At 41.4% G+C, this 21,963-nt stretch overlaps 2 protein-coding genes across 8 annotated transcripts in view; both read left to right on the top strand.

Moving 5' to 3' along the window:
• Positions 1 to 21,963, top strand: part of CBLB (Cbl proto-oncogene B) — a 211,671-nt gene that overhangs the window by 24,774 nt on the left and 164,934 nt on the right. The gene's annotated exons all lie outside the window — the stretch shown is intronic.
• LOC127054602 (zinc finger and SCAN domain-containing protein 20-like) lies at positions 105 to 2,692 on the top strand. 2 transcript variants are annotated; one of them, XM_050960896.1, is made up of 2 exons: positions 105 to 894; positions 2,113 to 2,692. In XM_050960896.1, the coding sequence occupies exons 1-2, from the start codon at positions 372 to 374 to the stop codon at positions 2,610 to 2,612; spliced, it is 1,023 nt and encodes a 340-aa protein (XP_050816853.1). In that variant the 5' UTR covers positions 105 to 371; the 3' UTR covers positions 2,613 to 2,692. The 2 variants fall into 2 exon arrangements, with proteins under 2 accessions (XP_050816853.1, XP_050816852.1); XM_050960895.1 differs by having other exon boundaries at positions 2,095 to 2,692.

Here is a 21,963-nt window from a genome sequence, read left to right as displayed (position 1 = left end):
GCAGCGCTGATGAGGGGGTTACAGTGCTGCAACTTAGGATGTGTACACACCTGCACGGCACTACCAGCGCTGCAACTCCTTGTTTGCAGCGGTGGCCGTACACCCGGTCGAGCCTCGGGTGTAGAGGATCCAGCGCTGGATCACCAGCGCTAGTCATCAGGTGTAGACACTCACCAGCGTTTTTGTTGACCTCCATGGCATAAGCAGGTATCCCAGCATACCTGAAGAAGCCTCTCTGGTAATCAAGCAAACTCCACTGCCCTGTGCTCACCTGACCCCTCCTTTAAATGCCCCCGGGAAATTTAAAAATCCCCTTCCTGTTTGCTCAGCCAGGTGTGGAGTGCAATTAATCTATCAATCACTCAGCGACCATGCCTCCACGCACCAAACGAGCCCCAGCATGGACCAATGCAGAGCTGCAGGACCTCATTAGTGTTTGGGAAGAGGAGGCTGTGCAAACACAGCTGCGCTCCAGAAGGAGAAATTATGATACCTATGGGCAGATATCGCAGTCCTTGATGAGAAGGGGCCATGAACGGGATGCCTTGCAGTGCAGGGTAAAAATTAAAGAGCTGAGGAGTGCTTACTGCAAAGCCCGTGAGGGAAATCGCCGCTCAGGAGCTGCCCCTACAACCTGCCGGTTTTACAAGGAGCTGGATGCCATACTTGGGTGTGACCCCACTGCCAATCCTAGGAGCACAATGGAGAGTTCAGAGCAGGGAGAAGTGGGGGATGTTGTAGAGGACGGAGACAGTGAGGCTACTGGCGTGGAGGGAGACACCCCGGAGTCCCAGGACACATGCAGCCAGGAGCTCTTCTCAAGCCCGGAGGAGGCTAGCCAGTCGCAGCAGCTGGAAGCTGATGTTGAGGAGGAAGCTGAGGATCGTGCTCGGGGTAAGTAGATTTTTATGTTTTGGGAGAGGAGGGTTTGGGTTATGGCTGCCTGCATGCATGCCTAAACGTGGAATAGCCCATTGATTTGCTCTATCACGTCTCTGTAATCTGCCTCGGTAATCTCTTGAAATGTTGCTGCAAGAGCGTTTGCAATTTGGTTTCTCAAATTGATTGGGAGAGCCACCGTGGTCCCTGTCCCGGACAGGCTAACTCGTCCGATCCACTGTGCAGCGAGGGGTGGGAGGACCATGGCTGCACACAGGCAAGCTGCATAGAGGCCAGGGCGGTATCCACATTCCTGTAGAAGACCCTCCCTCTCTTCCCAGGTAACACGCAGCAGTGATATGTCTGGCAGTAGGAAACCCTGTTGAGAGTTTAGGGATAATTGAGTGCAGGGCGCCAGATTCGCGGTTCCCCAGCCCATGGCTCTCTGTTTTCCCCCCTCCCCCTTCCCAGCACGTAGGCAGCCATGCGGTGTGCTCCGGTGTTCCCCAACCTCCCCTCCAAGCAGGTATCCTTCCCTGCGGTGTGCTCTGGTGTTCCCCGACCCCCCCCCTCCAAGCAGGTTTCCTTCCCCGCGGTGTGCTCTGGTGTTCCCCGACCCCCCCCTCCAAGCAGGTTTCCTTCCCAGCGGTGTGCTCTGGTGTTCCCCGACCCCCCCCTCCAAGCAGGCATCCAGCCCCGCGGTGTGCTCCGGTGTTCCCCGACCCCCCCTCCAAGCAGGCATCCAGCCCCGCGGTGTGCTCCGGTGTTTCCCACCCCCCCTCCCAGTACGTAGGCAGCCACGCGGTGTGCTCTGGTGTTCCCCGACCCCTCCTCCGAGCAGGCATCCAGCACCGCGTTTTCCCCCCCCCCCCCCTCACCGTCAGGACGGCGTGAACGTGGACCAAAGAACCCCCCCCCCCCAAGCAGCTAGCTCACCACCTTCCTGTTCACTACTGTCCCTTCTTCAGGACACCAGCTACCCCCTGTACCCATTGCTGATAAACCCCAGTGACCCAGTGGTCAATTCCCACTCCCAAGGGGAAATCGGGGCAAAACCACTCACCCCATTGCTCGCCATGACTTAGCTTGCCTGCCCTTTCTGTGTTATGTGAGGTATGTGAGAAGGATGCTACCAAAAGTCTCAAAAGTCCTTCAAACTGTGATAATAAACAATGATGCCTCTGTGTATTACATGGTTCTATCTCTGTTTTCTAGGGACCTTCACTACTGCAGCCGTATCACCGGCCTCACGTAGGTTGCAGAACTTGAGACGGAATCCTAGGAAATCAAAAGAGGAATTGATCAAGTCTGTTATGAGCCACTACAACAGAGAAAGTAGGAATACAGAGGAATGGAGAGAGAAGACGTATGAATGGAGAAAGAGTGTCCATGAATGGAGGCAAACAGAAAGCAGGAGAAAGGAATTGTCTGCCAAAAAAACCACAAAGCAGATGATAAGCCTCGAGTCTCTTGTAGCCATGCAGACAAATATGTACCGTGGTAACCCACAGCCCTCCCAAAGCCCTCTTCCTTGTTCCCCAGTATTTCCACAAAACAACTTTCTCCAGCAGCCAGTTCCATATTATCCCCAGCTGCCCCCAACACCTATAAGATCACCTACCAGCCCTGATAACTATAATTCTTACCCTGTTCACTCCACCCCCATTATTCTGCAGCATAGTAATGCTGAAGTGCAGCAGACAGTGAATATTGATCAAAATAGGACATATTAAAACCTGTAAATGTACAGTCCACCACCCCTACCCCCTTGCCTGTTATGTACTGTATGTTGAATAAAGTTTTTTTTTTTCTATTTCTTTCACTACGTTTTATTGTTGCTGGAAGTGGTAAATATTACACAGCAAGGTAAAGCAAAGCACATCAAATGCATCAAACATTACTGTTGGCTCTCAGCATCAAATTGCTCCCTTAAAGCATCCCTAATCCTTGAAGCCCTTTCCTGGGCCTCCCTATTAGCCCTGCTCTCTGGCTGAGCAAACTCATCCTCCAGGCGTCGAACCTCGGAGGTCCATTCCTCACTGAATCTTTCACCCTTTCCTTCACAAATATTATGGAGGGTGCAGCACGCGGATATAACAACGGTGATGCTGCTTTCCATCAAATCTAGCTTCCCATAAAGACAGCGCCAGCGAGCTTTCAAACGGCCAAAAGCACGCTCCACAGTCATTCTGCACCGGCTCAGCCTGTAGTTGAACCGGTCCTTGCTCCTGTCAAGCTTCCCTGTATATGGTTTCATGAGCCATGGCATTAAGGGGTAAGCGGGGTCTCCAAGGATCACAGTGGGCATTTTGACGTCCTCTACTGTGATCTTGCGGTCTGGGAAAAAAGTCCCGGCCCTAAGCCTCCTGAACAGGGCACTGTTCCAAATATGCGTGCATTGTGCACCTTTCCAGGCCATCCTGAGTAAATGTCAGTGAAACGCCCACGGTGATCCACAAGCGCTTGCAGAACCACGGAGAAATACCCCTTGCGATTAACATACTCTGATGCCAGGTGGGGTGGTGACAGAATAGGAATATGCGTCCCATCTATTGCCCCTCCACAGTTAGGGAACCCCATTTCTGCAAAGCCATCTACAATGTCCTGCACGTTCCCAAGAATCACGGTTCTTCTTAGCAGGGTGCGATTAATGGCCCTGCAAACTTGCATCAGCACCATTCCAACGGTAGACTTTCCCACTCCAAACTGGTTCGCCACCGATCTGAAGCAGTCTGGAGTTACCAGCTTCCAGATTGCAATAGCCACCCGCTTCTCCACAGGCAGGGCAGCTCTAAATCTCGTGTCCCTGCTCCGCAGGGTAGGGGCGAGCTCAACACACAGTCCCATGAAAGTGGCTTTTCTCATCCGAAAGTTCTGCAGCCACTGCTCGTCATCCCAGACTTGCAGGACGATTTGATCCCACCACTGAGTGCTGGTTTCCCGAGCCCAAACGCGCCGGTCCATGGAGCTGAGCACGTCTGTTACTGCTACAAGCAATTTACTGTCTTCACAGTGAGGCGATTCAATATCATCGTCTGACTCCTCACTCTCACTGTCACTTTCGCTGTCGCTCTCACTCTCACTCTCATTTTGCAGCTGAAGGAATAGCTCCACTGCCAAGCACGATGTGCTGGCAACATTCATCAATAAGGTCGTCAGCTGCTCAGGATCCATTTTAAAAAAAAAATGCAGAAAAAGCACTGTACAATCACAGTGCTGCCACACTGCTCCGAATGTGTACCAAAGCACCATGGGGCGTTGGAACAGGAACAGGAAGCGGAAAGACAACCACACTTCCTTCCCCTTCCCACAAGCCACAGCGCCGAAATGGGACGAGGTGCTCTGTGGGATAGCCGCCCACAATGCACCACTCCCAACAGCGCTGCAGTGTGGCCACATTTAACACCACTTGCAGCGCTGGTTGCTGTAAGTGTGGCCACTCTGCAGCGCTGGCCCTGTACAGCTGTACTAACACAGTTGTAACAACCAGCGCTGCAAAATTGTAAATGTAGACATACCCTAAGCCTATGGCCTTGGCCAGAGCTAGCATTTAGCTTACCAGTGTCATAATGACACTCTCTTGGTTACTCAATTATGTTTAAATCTGCTTTGGGGCTTGAAGTGCCCATACCCGTTCCTGATCGTGGCAGCCCTTGCTACCTCTTCCCATGGCCCACACTGGAATAGCCCCATCCAAGACTAACCTGTGCTTGTGCAAATGTGCCTCTACCTAGAGTGACAGATGAACATAGGAATGGCCACACTGGTTCAGACTAATGGTACATCTAGCCCAGTATCTCGTCTTCTGATGGCGGCCAAATGCTCACTACAAATACTGTTTTGTGTTCTGGGATTTGGTCAGAGCGGTGGTGATGACATACTGTGGCCTAGTAGTGTAGACAGAACTGACTTCTAAACTTATCAGAAACTGGAGCCAGGCCCTTGGGTCTTCTATCTCTCTCATGAAGATAATCCCTTCACCCACAGTCAATTGTGTGGATGATTTTTGTGGAAAGACTGCTTCTTGTTCTTCTACCTCAGAAGATTTCTGCCTTAGGCAGTGTTCTATGTATAGGCCTATGATATCTTTAATGCTGGTCAGTGAGTGCTAGTGAGAGCACCTAATCCTGCCAGACGTCAGGACACACTGAGAAAACCCATAAGAAAAGAGAGCGCAGATTTATGAGAAGTATGTGCTGAAATATTTTTAGCATTATCTAATTTTATCTTTAGGCTGTTTAAATGTTTTCCTTCACAGCCCTCTTCTCCCTCCCCACCCTCTGCATCTTGATACTGTTCGTAATTACAATTTAGAAACATGAAAGAATGACCTCTGTTTTTATTTTAAAAAAAATGCAAAGGAAGTTGGTGAATAATCACTTTTCAGTGGCACATTTGCTGTATAGCTTATAAAAGCTCTTTTGGCGCTCTTCAACAAAAATAAAGTAAATATTGTTTATAAAAGCAGACTGCAATGTTAATTCCGTTGCCCAAAGAATTCCTGGTCAGAAGTCAGGCTAGGAATATACTTTTTTTGTTAGAAATTTAACTAATCAGAACAGGTGCCACCAGGAAGCCATACAAAGTCCAAAATAACCCTTATCTGAAAGGGAATGGAATTATATATCACCTGTCAAAATGATCCGTACAAATGGAGAAAGAAAGTTTGGGGAAAAAAATCTAATGATGGAAAATGTTAGGGATTGACTGTTCTGTTTGTTAAAATATAATGTGCAAGAAAGTTTAAAGGTACTATTAAGTATTATTTCTTAATGTCCTATAATACTGTGAAAAAACATTTCCCCCCGTTATGTCCTTTAACATTTAGTGAATGTTCTTTTCTTTTATCATTTTTTTTAAATGAGGCCTGAGTTATCATAACTGTTACTATCCAACAAGTCAAATTCAAAGGATTCTTTTATGGCAGAGCAACTTTATTTTGTGCACCTGCATTATTGATGATGTCCACACATTCGCAGGGTAGCCTTGTTTTTGTAGGTCTTAACCATTGCATCACATTTTAAATATTTATCTAATAGAGTCTTTTCTTGCGTTAAAATTCGGAATATCAAGATGTAATAACATTTTGTGTATAAAACTGACACTATCTCTTTTACACAGGTGGTGAGATTAATATGTTGGCATTTTTCATCCTTTTCTCATTCACCCTTCATTTACTTCATTGAACAATTCCAAATATGTTGTTTTTTTTAACAATGCAATTTGTCTACTAGGAACATTGTTTTGTTTGCTAGATCAGCATTAAAGGGAAAAGTGCTATTTGCCGAAAATAATGAAAAGAGTAAGGAAAGCAACTCTTTATAATTTTCTCTTTTTTCTGAGTATTTTTAACTATATAAAAATGAAAAACAAATTGATAATTTGTCCCTTTTTTATGGAACAGAGAACATAGCAAGCGGTGAGCCGATTTACTGTCATCACTGTTTCATTTTGTATTGTACATGAGTAATACATTTCAGGGCATTTTTGTTTTGCAGCCAATGTGGTGCTAAAGGATTTTTATAATTTAGATGTTCTTGGATTTGTCTCTGGCATGTGAAAAAACACTGCATTTCAGCCATAATTTGATCAGATTACCTGTGTGGGTATTGTTAAGTGGTTCTGTATTATACTAAAAGACTGTTAACCGTGATCTCTGTTCACCACCTAAATTCTTTTCAGTGTGTACTTCCATATGACTGAGTTGATACAAAAAAGTGGACTGACCTTGTGAAATTAGTAAGATTTTGACATACCAGAATTAAATTAAAACAATTGTTTATTAAATAATATTTGGTCATAAAATAATAAAAATAACCACTTTTTACCAATTTTCTAGCATATCTGTAATTCATTTGGCTCATTTCGATATGTAGTGTTATACACTGAAGAGGAATCTTAAATATTGCAGGTATACATTATTAGTGAGAAACACAAACCTTTTGAGACGATGCACTGAAACCTGTGATAGTAGGAGATTATGATTAAGGGTGGCAGGTATTTTTATCCAGCTCAACTAAATTTAATAGGGCAGCTTCTGTGCAGGTGAGATTTCAATGGGCTCATGTTCCATTTTCCAACTATAGGGATATTGTTTAGAAAGGGCTCTTGAGCAAGTATAGTCGTCTTGGAACTATCCAGATGAAATGTAATTTCAGTTTAGTGTCTAATGCGCATCCTCTTCTGGGTGACTATATTGTGTGTGCCCTCTGAGGAATGGACTCTGACCTAGCTGGTCTCTTTCATCTCGATGATACTATAAGAGCTTTGTAATTGTACTGGCACAGAAAAATCTCTCCTTATAACAAGCAATCAGGACTGTTACACAGTTTACTAGAATTGGGGAGATAATTCACAAGACTCTTCTCTCCCTTGTCCTAGGATAAAATAACAAAACTACATGGTTTTGAGGTTTTAGGTAAAAATTAATAATTATCATAAGAGTTTTGTCTTCAGAATTGCCCCCCTCATTCTGTAATCCTAGTATGCCTCTACTAAACAGATAAAACTGGCTTCAGATACTTTCTTCTGGAGCTTTGGTACTAAACAGATTACGTACAAAATCAAACCCACAACCTTATCTTGTTTATCATGCTGGCCTTAGATTTGCATCGAAATGCGAGATTATATCATATAGGAGGGAAAACAGCAGCCAGAGTAATAGTTCATGAAAGTCACGTGATCCCTAGACAACTGTATTGATCCTGTGCTTGGTTCCAGGCCTACAAGGTACAGGGCACCGTTCATTCTCATGAGTTTGAATGGAAGTTAAGAATGCCCAGCATTTGGGAAGTATTGTGCAGTTTGCAGGATTGGGCCCTGAGTTGCTGCCTGATGAAGGAAAGAGTCAACACAATTGAATAGAAATGGGTGAAGTAAGCTCATGTGAATGTCTTGGGTCTCTACAAGCCAGGCTAATTATATCTCGGCTCCGGTTTTCATCTGTTTCTAAATATACACAGACTAAACTTGTGCAGAAATCATATTTGGGTAAAGAAATGAGCAATTTGTGTATAGCTCTGATAGCTGAGCCCTAATGGCTTCTGTATTTGGGTAGGGAAAATTTTGCTGTTGGAAATTTTAGACTCACCTGAAAAAGAAATTGAGAAACCTTTTAAACAAGTTTACTATGTTCCTGGTTTTGTTTTGTTTTGTTTTGTTTTGTTTTGGTACCAGACGTCAGTGGTATCTTATCTTCTACCAGCGTCTCTTCTTTGTCCAATAAAATAATTATTCCTTGTAGTCTCCACATATAAAATGTTCAACACATTTAAGGAGGTTTACTTACATTACACTGTTAGGAACCTGATTTCAAGCTCTAGAAGTTATTTTGCTTAAAACAAGACATTTCTTATCTGTACTGAATTGTTTCCAAAATGACTAAACTAGAAAAATCTGTGTATTATTATTACCAGTTAAGAAGAATGAATGCATCTCAGACATGCTTGTATTCATTTCTGTTGTTTCTGGACTATTTTGCAATGGAGTAGGTTAGTAAACAAAGCATTCAATTTATCCATCTCAGAGTTGGTTCCTAGTCATGAATATCAATGGCAGAATAGTATAAAAATGTAAAATTAATAACAAAACCTGTTTTACTTAAACATCTAAGATTTGTTTTAAAGTAACATTATCACCAAACCAAATCTGCTTTCACATTAGTGGGATCTGTAGATGTGTACCTGAGGGCAGAATTTAGGCTATTTGTGTATTCAGTTTTGACACAGTGTATGATTAAAACCTGCAAGTTGAAGCAAACCTCAAAGGGTATAATACATGAATACACTTAAAATGATATGTCATTGAATAGGTGGGGTTGATGAAACATCCAGAAGTTATTTGGTTTTGTGTTCAATTTTTAAAGTAGATACAAAAGGTTAAATGTGAGATGATACATTTTTTTATGTATCATTTATAGAATCATTCTATTTTTTGCTTTTTGAGTCCAAATTTGCCATGCACTGAATCTTTCAGGCAAACTATCTTTCATGAGATCTAGTACCTAGTTTTGAAGGAAGAAAAGCCAACAATTCTTGCAAACTCACTAGTTTTAATTTAGCCAAAGTAGTGGGTGGATCTTTTGCTAAAGTGATTGCTGGACGTAGGGATGCATAAGTTGAATCTGCCCAATAGAAAAGCATGGTTTATGCCTGGAGAGTTTAGGTTTAGATACCCATTTAATAAATGATTCAGCTAGTTTTGAATCCATAGAACGTACAAGCCTTGATTATGGCAATGGAAGTACATTGGGAGTTTCTTATCATACTTTACTAAGGATGAAATCCTGCCAAAAGTAGACATTGCAGTTTAAATGTAGTCAATTGCTTTTGGACTCTGTTCATAGAAAGGAGATCCTGCTATCTTTTCTTAGCTAATCCCCCTTTATATTCATGCAGGTGCATAGCACTGAACGGACTTTTCTGAGAGCACTTTTTTCCTTTGTGGAAATCTAAAAAAGAATATAAAGGTGATAACTCCTAGTTACACATTCTTCAATGTTCTTAACTTAAGCATATTTGTGAGCTCTTAAAATACTGTCAGCCACTACATTGTTGCACTCATCTCTGGTGCAGCCGCATATTAGTAATACAGAAGACAATGCCATTGCATTTTAGCTTTTAATTGCATCCATTCTCCCCATTTACCAGTTGTTTATTTTACCAAAGTGTTAATATGAGGGGGGAAACTATTTTTAACCATTAAATATTGTGCTAATTACTTTCATCTATTAAAAATTGTCACTGGAAACTGCAGGACATGTGTATAGTTGATACATTGCCCTAATTATTATTCTGTATTATTTATAATAGAAAGCAGAAGGGAGTGCTGTCTAATTGTTAGAGCAAGGACTCTGGACTCCTGTTTTTTTTCCCTAGCTGTACCACTCGCTATTTGAGCTTGGACAATCACAGATAAATCTGTCTATAAATTATCCCTCTGTAAACCTAACTATTATTATGAGGCTTAATTGTTTGTAAAGCACATCTAGGACCTCCATATACGGAGTGATAAAAGTATTTTTATTAACACAGTACACCTCTACCCTATTATAACGCCACCTGATATAACATGAATTCTGAATTCATATAATGTGGTTTCACCTATAAAGCGATAAGATTTTTTTGGCTCCTGAGGATAGCATTATATCGAGGTAGAGGTGTATTGTTTTAATAAAGTACTCTTGGATAGAGTGGTATACCAAATGTGATGTGATCATTGCTGTGATAACCAAATAGTAGGAGAAACAGGCACAATTTACACATAGTTCAGTCCCAGGACTGTAATAAGTTCACAATTTTCATATTTGCTTTCCTGCTTAATGAATAATCTTCCAAGCAGGAACTAGCAGCACCTCTTTATTGGCTGAATTCTTCAAATTTTTAGAATGGTGTATACCCTATAGTCTGTGTGATGCATGTTGTGTGCAGCGTAAAACAGATTTTCCATAAGGAAATAACATGGGGAACTATATTCTAAACTGTTTTCTGTCTAAATGAGAGAGTTGCCTTTCACCAGACTTAAATAATGTTATGTTCTGTTTTAAAGCAGGATAATGGCAGGTTAGAATTACTTTATTTGATTTGCAATTTGGTTTGCATATCTCTTTCCTCTGTAATTCGCAGTATAGGCAAATAAGCCAAGATTCAAAGCAAAAAGTAAGCAACATCCTGTTCATGTGTTTCCTTTTTCTGTTAATCCTCTTAATGAATGCCCTACGAAGAATGGGTTCTAATCACTTACAGAGCACAGTAATGTAAAAGGACAGTGCTCAAGTGGGAGGTGTTCAGCAATAGGGTTCACTAGGATACCAGCTGGTAAACAGCTGGCCTCCAGTAGGCTCATAAATGTGGCCATTAGCCATCTAGTTATATGCTTGTAAAAGCCCAGCAAGGTTTGCCTGAAAAACCGTGCCTTGTTAAGTGTGATCCTGCAAAGAGAGGGCTCAGTAGGTTTTCCTTACTCATTAAGGCAGATGACTGATTTTCCCATTCTTGATAAAGGGAATTGGCAGTGGCTGTCTCTCTCTGCGGGGTGGGCATAGGGGAAAAGATTTCAGGTGATTGCTGAGCAGCCACTCCTGGTCAAATAGATTGGGCTAATCTTTAATCAAGACAAACTCCAGCAAAGGAGTGAGTTTGGATTTAGCATGGTTTTTAAAGCTGGCTGGTAAAGGTATCTGCATAGAGTGCCCCTCTGAAAGATTTATACATGTTAGGGTTTTTTGTACTTGTCCTCTGTATTGTGTGAATATAGCATGAATAAGCAAAACTCTCACATTGTCAACATATGAAGCAACTGTTGCTGCTCTTTTTATCTTAACTGTGTGCAGGCACATGATTACTCTGATGTTTAAAAAGGCAATAAAGTTAAAATTAGGGATTTCTATAGCTGTAATGCATTATTGGAGGGGAGACTGAAAGAGGTTTGCTATAATTAGATTTGCTGGAATTAATTACAGGCTCAATCTAGCTACAGGAGAGTGAGTGGGAGGGAAGGTGATCAAAAATATTAGGAAAGGAGGGGAAACATACACAAAACTTAGAAGAGAGAAAATGAACACTGGCATCTGTCAGGATATGGTGGAAAGTACCCATGTGCCAATCCATGGAACACAGGAATGGTGGTAACCACTGGTATGTATAGCAGTTTGAGCAATGCTTTTGAATGCATTGTGGCTACACAAGTGTAAAATCAGTATCAGCTTATACTCTATTATAAACGTATGTGTCATCTGTTCTTTATATTTCTCCTTTTCCAGGAAATCTTCAGGCTGTTGTTTGTTAGTGCTTGACTTTGTCGTTGACAAGAAATAGTATCTGCCCTAAATATTACCCTGTACAAATAAGCAGTGTTTTTAAGAGCCTTGTATGGTGCCATCAATTGAGAACCGTGATGACATTGTGCTGTGTAATTATGCAACACCTATAAAATCCATGCATGATCTTTCAACAGAATTATGCAGATATCTGTGAACTGACCCATTAAACATGAAGAAATAGTAATTTGACCTTTCTGTCTTAATTGCATTTCTTCTCTTCTTTGTTTGTTCTTTCATTCTTCAAAGAACATGTCCTCTTCTTCTATTTTATCTTGTGCATTTATGTCTGGAAACTCATGACCTTTTCAGTTTTTAAAGCTCAGCTGAGATGGGAATCTTGTGTGGGAGAAAATGTACAGGTATTGCTTATTGTATTGGTTCTGCTGCACTTAGTGTGGGCTATTAGCAGAAGTACTGTAGCTCTTGGCTTTTCAGTTTACTTTGTAGCAGATGGTCTTTCTATTGTTCCACTAGGCTTCTGGGAGTCTGGCCCACTGTAGTGGGTGTGTACTGTAGCAAAAACAAAAAATAACAGAACTTCATTTATTTAACGGATGCAGTTTAATTTAGGAAACTGTACTGATTTAGCTAAAAAACTACCTTTCTGATTTTTTTTCAATATGTTTAATGAAGATTGACACTTTTAAGGCTTCAAAATGCACCCACAATCGGGAAGGCACCGAAGTATCAAGGCTAAATCTTAATTCAAACAGATTAATTGTCATGCCCACTCTTTGTTGGGCATAATTGTAGCATATGTACTGGAGATTCATGTGAGATTATGAACTGGCCAGACTAATGTTTTAAGAGGCATTCCTGCTGTCCCACATCAACCAGCTGGACGTTGAGCTAAACTTCCCATGAAGACAGCAACGTGTGTACACAATGTGTATATTGTACTGGCGCCCACTCTCACTCCTAAAGATGTGTCAGCATTTCCAGAATAGCTCCCTGTTTTAAGAGCCTTGTTTTTAGTTACAAAAATTGGCTCTGGGTTGATGCTTGATGTACAGTCACAGCCATCCTATCTTTGTTTGTAAATCTTGTTAAATTATGTAGAGACTAGACCTAATCTAATCTAGTTTATTTGATTGAGACACCCCCAAACAAGGGGGCAGAACTGGTGATTCAGTAGATGACCCTCTTCCTGCAGTTTAGTACTGAATCAGCACACCTGCATCTATGTGAAGGAAATTTGTAAGAGATGCCATCTTCTCAAAGAGCTCTAAAACACTTTTAGCAGAGGAGGCGGCATTACCCTTGGTGTTCTGCCCAAATTCCAATTGGGAATTGCATTGTGCCTTCCTAAAATTCCTCAGTAAATTCAGGTGGATTCAGTGTTTGTCACTTTCTGACCTAAACTTTCTCTGGTATTAATGAAATACTGTCATCTTTCATTCACTGCTCCCACTCTCCCGTGTTAGCTATATTTCTGTGGTGATTGTGCAAAGGGGATGCCTGTCTAGTGTGCAATTGGGTTGTCCAGTGTTTTGGAAGGGTGTCTCGGGATGCAAGGAATTACATAAATTCCAGTAGCTACATTTCATCAAATCTTCAGCTTTTGAATATGCTGAGGTAAGATATGAATGAGTCCTCAAATTAAATATTTCTTTGGTTAATACTGAACTCATGCCAATGACTGGCATGCCTAATTAATAAGATTTTTATTTGTTCTAGAGGAGTGTATTGATTCTCTAATAATTGTATGTTGTATCTGAGTCTCAGGAACTTCAAACTATGTAAAATAACACTGAGGATTCCACTACTGCTGATTTACTGACATGAAGGACACCTTTTATATTTATCATATCAGTAGTTCATTAATTGACATCTCTCTTGCACATCAAATTAATTGTTAGAAACTCACTGAATAGTGAGAATTTGTTTTTTAAAAAAATCATTAATATCCTAAAAAGCCTTGGCATTCTTTTGATACATTGCAGAGATCTTTCTATATGAGAGAGAACCTAGCAGAATCTATATGGAGACTATCTTGATGGAATTAATACAGTCAGCAGGGCAGTTTAATTGTGTCAATTTAGTTGAGTCTGTAATCTGTGGGTGATTTAAATGAGAAAGGATTAAGGCTGGTTTTTTGCTGTGACTTACTCAACCAACCTTCCAGCATTTAATTGTAGATCATTTTTTAAAATATCATAATGTGGTTTATAATGGTCTGTCTGTTCTTACTTATATGAAGTCTTACATCTGGGAATTGCATCTGTCTGCTTTTACTTGCTCAACAGTGTTTTGTTTTAAACTAGTATGGCTTTAACACTGTTTGAAGTGGTCTTTAGGTGGGTATGGATTTCAGCAACAGCAGGCAGACTGGACAAACATGATATAATAAGTAGATGAAGGCTTTTCTAGTTTTTAAAATCTTTTTAGTTCAGAGTTGACACTGCTGGAAGCAGCTCCTGTGTAACTCTCTGATAGGAAAGGCTGGCTTAGCAGAATGCAGCATCTGCAGGTAAGATCCATTAGGCGATACAATCAGTATCTTCGCATTACTAAGTATCTTGTTGGGTGCTCCCATGTTGCAGTATTGTTGCATATGGAATGAGTTTTTTCTGGACAAATGTTGCATAGGTTGCTTAAACCCTTGAATGGAGCTGAATGTGATTTTAAATCCCAGAACAAAGAATAGGGGAGTCTCTTTGACTGTAACTTTAATAGAGGAAAAGGTGATCTTGGATAACTGGGTCTATGGCTATGGCTACACTTGAAATTTAGCGCTTTGAAGTGTGAGTGTAGTCAGAGCGCCAGCGCTGGGAGAGAGCTTTCCCAGCGCTGCACGTAAACCACATCCCTTACGGGTGTAGCTTGCAGCACTGGGAGCTGCGCTCCCAGCACTGCGGCACTGATTACACTGAGGCTTTACAGCGCTGTATTTTGCAGCGCTCAGGAGGGTGTTTTTTCACACCCCTGAGCGCGAAAGTTGCAGCGCTGTAAAGTGCCAGTGTAGCCATGGCCTGAGATCACTTAGGTTTTTAATGACTATAACTTGTTCTCTGAACTGCACAGGGAAGTGATTGGGTAGCCAATTCAAGTCACAGTAAATCGATATTCTGTGCTCACAAGCAGATTGCCCTCTGAGGTGAGTGAATCTCTGTATTCTGCACTAGTGAAAGGTTGAGTCCCTTTCAGAGAGAGCCCTAAGGAGAACACATGGCAGTAATGTAGTCTGATAGTCACAAAGGCACAAGATTTTGTGTAAAGCTCTATGTGGTAGATTCAACCTTAACTATAGATGGGAAAAGGCACTATGTGCCACCGCTAATACTTACGATCACAGGATTAGCACCACACATTTAGGCAGTCTGTATCCCAGTTTCCCCATCTGCAAATTGTGATATACTTAGTTATCGTGAAGCTTAATTCATTCATGTTTGTAAATGCTTTGAGCTCCTTTTAACAAAAGACTGGTATAGAAATATGACTATATTGGAATACCGCTATATAGTTAATTCTTCTCAGATGTATAGTGATCATATTTGCATACATTGTCCCAGAATCATCCACTACAAAAACATCACCGATTGACAGCAATCTCAAACAACATTAAGACTTTGCCATCGTGTTATTAAAAGATATAAAGATAATGATGGATTGCTGCTGGAATACTGCTGAATCGCATCAGTGCCAAACGCGGAGATAAAGTAACTCCTTCTACTGAAGATTCTTATGGTTATATATCCCAGGATCTCATTAACCCTTGTGGCCACTTTGCCTCACTGTGAGCTCATGTTCAGCAGAGGATCCACCACGACCCCAAAATCTTTTCAGTCACAGCTTCCCAGGACAGAGTTCCCCACCCTGTGAGTATGGCCTACATTCTGTTTTAGATGTGTACTTTTACATTTAGCTGTATTAAAGCACAGTTTGCTTGTGCCCAATTACCAAGTGATCCAGATGTTCTGAATCTATGACTTGTCCTCTTTATTTGCTACTCTTGCAGTTTTTATATCATATATGCAAACTTTGGCCATGATGATTTTATGTTCTCTCCCAGGTCACTGATAAAAATGTTAAATATCTTAGGGCCAAGAACAGATCCCTGTAGGACCCCACTAGAAATGTACCCTCTTGATTCTGATGCTTAGGTGCTTTCTTATACTTCTGAGTTAGAGGTGAGCATAGTGTTACCAACTCTTGGGACATTATGTGCACAAATCCATAAGTGAACTGCAAGATTGTAGCTACTTGGCACAGCCTTGAAATGTACACTCTCTCTACATTTTCAAGCCAGGGAGGGAGAAGCAGTATATTTGTTAAAAAAAAAAAATTCTTTCTCCAAATATAAGAAACATATTGCTACAGTTGTTAGCATTTTGACTTATTCTTAAGTTGCTATTTGATTTTTCTACGAAGTGGGCATGGTGGCAGATGAGAGTTGTCAGTAAATCTAGTTTTTGAGGTTGTCTGTTTTAAACACAAAAATGGTAGAGCTAGTTCTAGCATCATTAGTGTCACGTATAGCAAGAGTTCTCTGTTCTGTACCCATTCCCCACCTCATGGAAAACCTCTTGGAACCATATGTTTCAGATCAGAGGATCCTTTACAAGTTAATTTAAAAGAGAAAAAATCTTCATTTTTGGCAGGCTGTTTTAAAGGTTTTAGTTTTTGAGATAGCCTAGGTCTTGCTACGCTTAATCTACAGCATGGGAATGCAAGTGTCCTGTAAATCAGTGTGAATAAAATTTCTTTCCTCGTACTGTTACTGCATCAGGAGGAGGATGAAGCAGAAATTGTTAGGACCCCTATTTTCAAAGGAAACTAAAGCTGCTAGACCCGGTCAGCTGTCCCATAATTGTTGCCTGGAGAATACAAGAAATATATACATAATTTTTTTTTTGAATATCAGGGTTGGAAGGGACCTCAGGAGGTCATCTAGTCCAACCCCCTACTCAAAGCAGGACCAATCCCCAGATGGATTTTTGCCCTAGATCCCTAAATGGCCCCCCAAGGATTGAACTCACAACCCTGGGTTTAGCAGCCAATGCTCAAACCACTGAGCTATCCCTTTAAAACTGGTTGGTTGTTCCATTGTGGGCATCTGTGCACAAGTCTGCTGTGTACCTGCTAATTGGTCTGACTTAATTGGAATTTCCCCAACAATCTCTAGTTAGGATTGTTGACTGGTGTCTTTCTCTGTCTTTCTATGTGTGCCTCACTGTAGAGCTGGCTTGAGGGAGGACTCAGCCAGAAAAGTTGAGTGTGATGTCTTGGGGAATAGGTCACAACTGGATTGATGCTATCAACCCACTCATCTTCTGGATTGTTGGAATTTCTGAAGCTGGGGGTGAGGGACAAAACCTAGTGGTGAGAGGGTGGAGAGGGAGAAAGAAATGTAAATAGGAAGACCTTGTTAAGAACTGTAACTAGTGGTTGTTGCTAGATTTTTTTTTGCCCATATTTTTGCAACTAATGCACAGTGATAAATTTACAATCAAATAACCTGTAGATCTTTGTTCCAGTTTAGAATATTTAGTAAATGGTGACTCTACATCTAAATTTAGCTTTTATTAAATTTTATCAAGATTCATGGGTACATACTGTCTACAATATTACCTTATGTTTGCTTTTTTAATTTAATCTGCTACAAAAACTGATTTGAAATACATAATTTTTATTAGACTGCTTTCTTACCATATTACTTAATTATAGTAAATTCATTAATATCTAATAACCTTGAACTTGTTGCAAAAAGTTAAATTGTTTAATTCTTCAGTATATTTGATATCTCGAGTGAGGGACCATCCATTAATAACATATAAGGTGGAATACTGGCCTTACTGAGGTAAATGGAACTGTGAATTTGCCCATAATTAACTTTTTTGTAGCACTTTTCATCCTTAAATTTCAAAGCATTTCACAATGGAGGGTAAAGTATTCTTTTCCTTATTTGAGAAATGGGTAAACTGAAGCATAGAGAGATTAAGTGACTTGTCCAAGGTCACAAGCAGGTCAGTGGTTCAGCCAGGAACAGAATGCAGGTCTTCAGATTCCTAGTCTAGCATCCTACTAATGGACCATGCTGAGAATTTTTTTTATCTACAAAGGTTTAGGACATAGAAGAACAGGATGAGTTAGGAGTTACCTGCTTTTAACTAGCAATATGCACTGGACAAACATTACTGATGTAGGATCTGATTATAAAGTGAGTCCAAAGCAAAACTCTTTACAGAAGGGTTAGAGAAGGTAATAGAGAAGCACATCAGATATATCTTTAGCAGAGGAGAATTGCAATTTATGTGAATGGTTGCCAAAAATGTAACTTAATTTATACACTTGCGTATATAGACTGTGGCTGTAAAGTGCCATGCACACACATGGTGATGCGTAATCATTAAAAGTAGAACAGCAAAGCAGAAATTACGGAGAACCTGTGGATTTTTCTAACATCTGCCCTTTAGCAGCATAGTGAGATGACTTGGGATGCATTTTAAAGTGGCTGGTTTTAATTGTTATGCAAGAGGACTTTAGAGAGTGTCAGGGGTCAGGCCAGCTACTGGCCTGCTCCCTTGCTAACTTTGCTGCTAGGCAACTGATAGGTCCAGCTGGAGTGCCCTGGAACGCTGATTAATTGCAGTACCTGATTGACTACAGGCTCAGCTGCCTGATTCATAAGCCCAGTGCAACAGTAGCTCAGCACCAGATGCTCAGTGTACATGCCTGTGGATTTTCTGCTTTCCTGTGCTCGTCTCACTCCTAGCGGTTCTCCTTCCTTGCTTCTCCCCTGCTCCAGCCTAGACCTTGCCTTGCTACCAGCCTTGCTACTGCCTCAGCACCGGCCTTATGTGACTCTAGCTAACCTGGTTTTGATTTGTAGCTCTGATTCCTGGATCTGACTCTCTCACCTCTTGGCTATGATTACACTTCTGACCCTTGGCCCTGGTTCTTGGTTCCGACTCTGTCCTGGCTCTAGCATTCATACTCTGACTCTTATTCTGACCTCCTGCTTCGACCACTAGGACAGACCACCTACAAACCGGTCCTCTGAGAGGGAGAAGCTTTAGTGTCTGTTGCAATGAATGAAAGTCCATCAGTTTTGGTGTTAAATTATATGCAGTAGTGGAATGTGTCTTTTAAGCTATACTTCGTGAAATTTTCACACTAAACGTGTACAAAACCTTTACATATTAAGGAAACAAAGTGGAGCAGCAAGCGTTGACAGCAGTTCTTTTTATGATGAAAACTGTAGCTATTGACCTTTTACAAAAGCAAACAGATGTCTACAGAGGAAGAAAAAAAGTTTTAAAAACAAATGGTAATAGGTCAAAAATATTTTGTGGTGTCAACTTGCTTGAAAGGTCTGAATTCCTAAAATTATATTGGGTTTTGACTTTGCCAACCACATTGTGAAAAGCAGTGGTGCTATCCAGCCTGATTTTTATGGTTAGCTTGTCTGAGGGTAGGTCTTAAAACACTAGAGCAGCATAGCCGTGCCATTGCAGCTGTGCTGTTGCAGTGCTTCCGTGTAGACACTACCTAAGCTAATAGGAGGGGTTCTCCCATTGTCATAAGTAATCCACCTCTCCACAAGGCAGTATCTAGTCGATGGAAGAATTCTTCCATTAACCTAGCACTGTCTAAACAGGGACTTACATTGGCTTAACTACACTGCTCAAGGGTGTGGCATTTTCACACCTCTGAGTGATGTGGTTATGCCGACCTAATTTTCTAGGCCTGAGAAATATTTAGGGTATGTGTACATTGAGGGGGAAAAAAACCGAGCCTCCCTGGCAGAGAGTCCGAACACAGGTCAGCTGACTTGGGTTCGCAAGACTTGCGCTGCGAAAGTGTAGATGGTCCTGCTCAGGCTAAAGCCCAGGCTCTGAAACCTAGCGAGCGGTGTGGGTCTCCAGAGGCCAGGTTACAGCCTGAGCAGGAATGTCTGCTCTGCTATTTTTAGTTTTGTAATGCGAGCCCGATTCAGTTGCCTGCCAGTTTGTTTGTTTTTATTTATTTATTTATTTTGTAATATAGATGTACCCATAGGCCCTGAGAGCAGCAGTCTTTATCCCTGTTTTAATTGCTGAAAACATGAAATTGTTTGAAAGGGTTTGGGGAGTTGCAGTTTCTCATTCTGGGCCTGAATGTCTTCTATGAGGATGCATTCACGAGGGACCAAACCCCATACATATGTTGTTCTTTAATGAGGGGGAAGAGGGAGGGTATCCTTTGCTTCCACCATTCTTTGCGGCTTCAGAAATAATGAGGTCCTAGAAGACACTCTTGGTGCTCTTCCTGTACTGCGCAATGGCCTTTTGAGGCTGTGCCCTGGGATAATTTATCAGGAAGTCAGTGGAGTTTTCCCTGCAAAGGGAATATTTTACCCACACTTCAGATGTTAGTGCTGCCCTCAGTACTGAGAGGGGACACAGATAAACCTGTATTTGGGTTTTGGCAGACACGTAGGAGGAAAAAGTATCATTTATGGGAAGAGAGAATGTGGTGTAATGAGTAGTACGGAGAAGAAAGTTCTGGGTTTTAATGTTATGCCACTAGTTGTAAGACCTGGGACAGTCTCTCAACCTTTCTGTACCTAAGTTTACATATTTTTGCAATGGTACAATGAGAGGTGGCTGTGTCCAAAACTTAGATCCTCATAACCTCTGCCCAACTTCAACCTAACCGTATAGTTGGCTAATTTCTCTAAGTGCCTAAACTTTTGCTAATATGTATGCACAAAGCCCCCCCAATGTAACCAAGCTGCTTCGGTGCTTTCTCTCACCTTTGGGGCCTGATCTTAGGCCCCCTCGCTCTCCTCTGCATTTTCTCCTGGCTAGTTTAGACAGCTCACCAGTCAGCTTGCTAGCTTTTGTGAATCCCATTCTGAGGAGTCTAACTTTCTGCATGGACTTGGGATCCTGGGCACCTAACTTGAGGCTGTGAATTCCATTGGGCAGCAGGTGCTTAAAGTTACGTGTTGCAGTGCTCTGTGAAGTTCCCTTCATGGATTTAACCCTATGAATGAAATAAAATTCAGTTTAGTTCTTTTGAAAACCATTATGGGGATCTTGAATTTTACTGTCACTAAGATTGCTGCTATAATCTTTTTTTAAAGTCTAGTAAATTCAGAACCAAAGTTTACACCATCTGACCTTCTGCATGGGAGGAGAGGATAGTGGGGTTTTAAACTTGAATTCAAAGCTTGTTTTCAGCCCAGTGTGACTTAAGATGACTTTTTTGATTGGAAGTTTGTCCATTCCACACACACACCATTCCTTTTAGTGCTGGAGAACTTAGTGTTTCCATTCTGCATTGTGGAAGATTTGCATTTCAAATGTACATGCTTGTGTTAGAGCTCTGTATAACTGAGAATGAGTTGTCTTCCTGGGGGTGGGGAAAGAATCCAGTGCTTTCACATGATCTCATTGCTTACAAGGAACAGTTTATAGTGGTGTATAAATGTGTTCGCAAATATTGGCTTTTCAAATGTACTGTGTTTTGTTATAAAAAAAATAACACCAGCCGGTCCTCAAACTGAAGATGTTCATAGAATTTGGATCTCTGTTTAACTCTTACTCCAACTGTGTATTATTTAGACTTGTGTGAGTGAGGTTAAACAGGATGTAGTCTATTGATAACAGAGATTTCCTGTCTCTTTTCTCCCTCCCTTCCCCTGCCCGCCTGGGTAGAGAGTTTGGGGTTGACGGAGGACTGTTGTAGCCTTCGCTGACCAATCATCTGTTCTGTGTGTTAATAGAGACCAGCTGGACATCAGTATTCCAGCATACACATACTGGTGAAAACTCACTTAACCACATGGGGATATTTTAGGCCTGAGCTTCAAATGGCTGGATAGGACCCCTTCACTGCAACCTTTAGACTGACTAATGTGACTTATGAGAAATGAGTGCTGTGGGAACAGAGGAAACTGTTATGTGTGGGGGAAGATATGTTTAAAAAAATGTTCCATAGTGATGAACAAGTGGCTCAGGCAGCATAATTCTTATGCAACCTACAAACTGTAAAAGCTGTTAAATATTTACAATTACATTTTAGAGGGAGAGGCAAGTGACATGATTTTTGGATAAATTGATTTTTGTCTGTTGCATACAGAAAGGTGTATGCACTTTAATTCAGGCAAATCCATTACACGGGAGTTACAATCAGTGTAATTTTCATACATTTTTGATTGTGCAGTGTGTATGTGTGCGTGCAACCTTAAACAGGATATCATGTCTCATTGTCCTGAACTGGACTTCATATTTTCCAAGAGCCAGAGGTAGAGCAAGAGCAGTGGAACAGAGTAACAG

This window comes from Gopherus flavomarginatus, chromosome 1, assembly GCF_025201925.1.
Source record: "Gopherus flavomarginatus isolate rGopFla2 chromosome 1, rGopFla2.mat.asm, whole genome shotgun sequence".
Classification (NCBI taxonomy): Eukaryota; Metazoa; Chordata; order Testudines; family Testudinidae; genus Gopherus; species Gopherus flavomarginatus.
The sequence above is the reverse complement of the archived record's forward strand: the minus strand, read 5'-3'. Positions and strand labels throughout refer to the sequence as shown.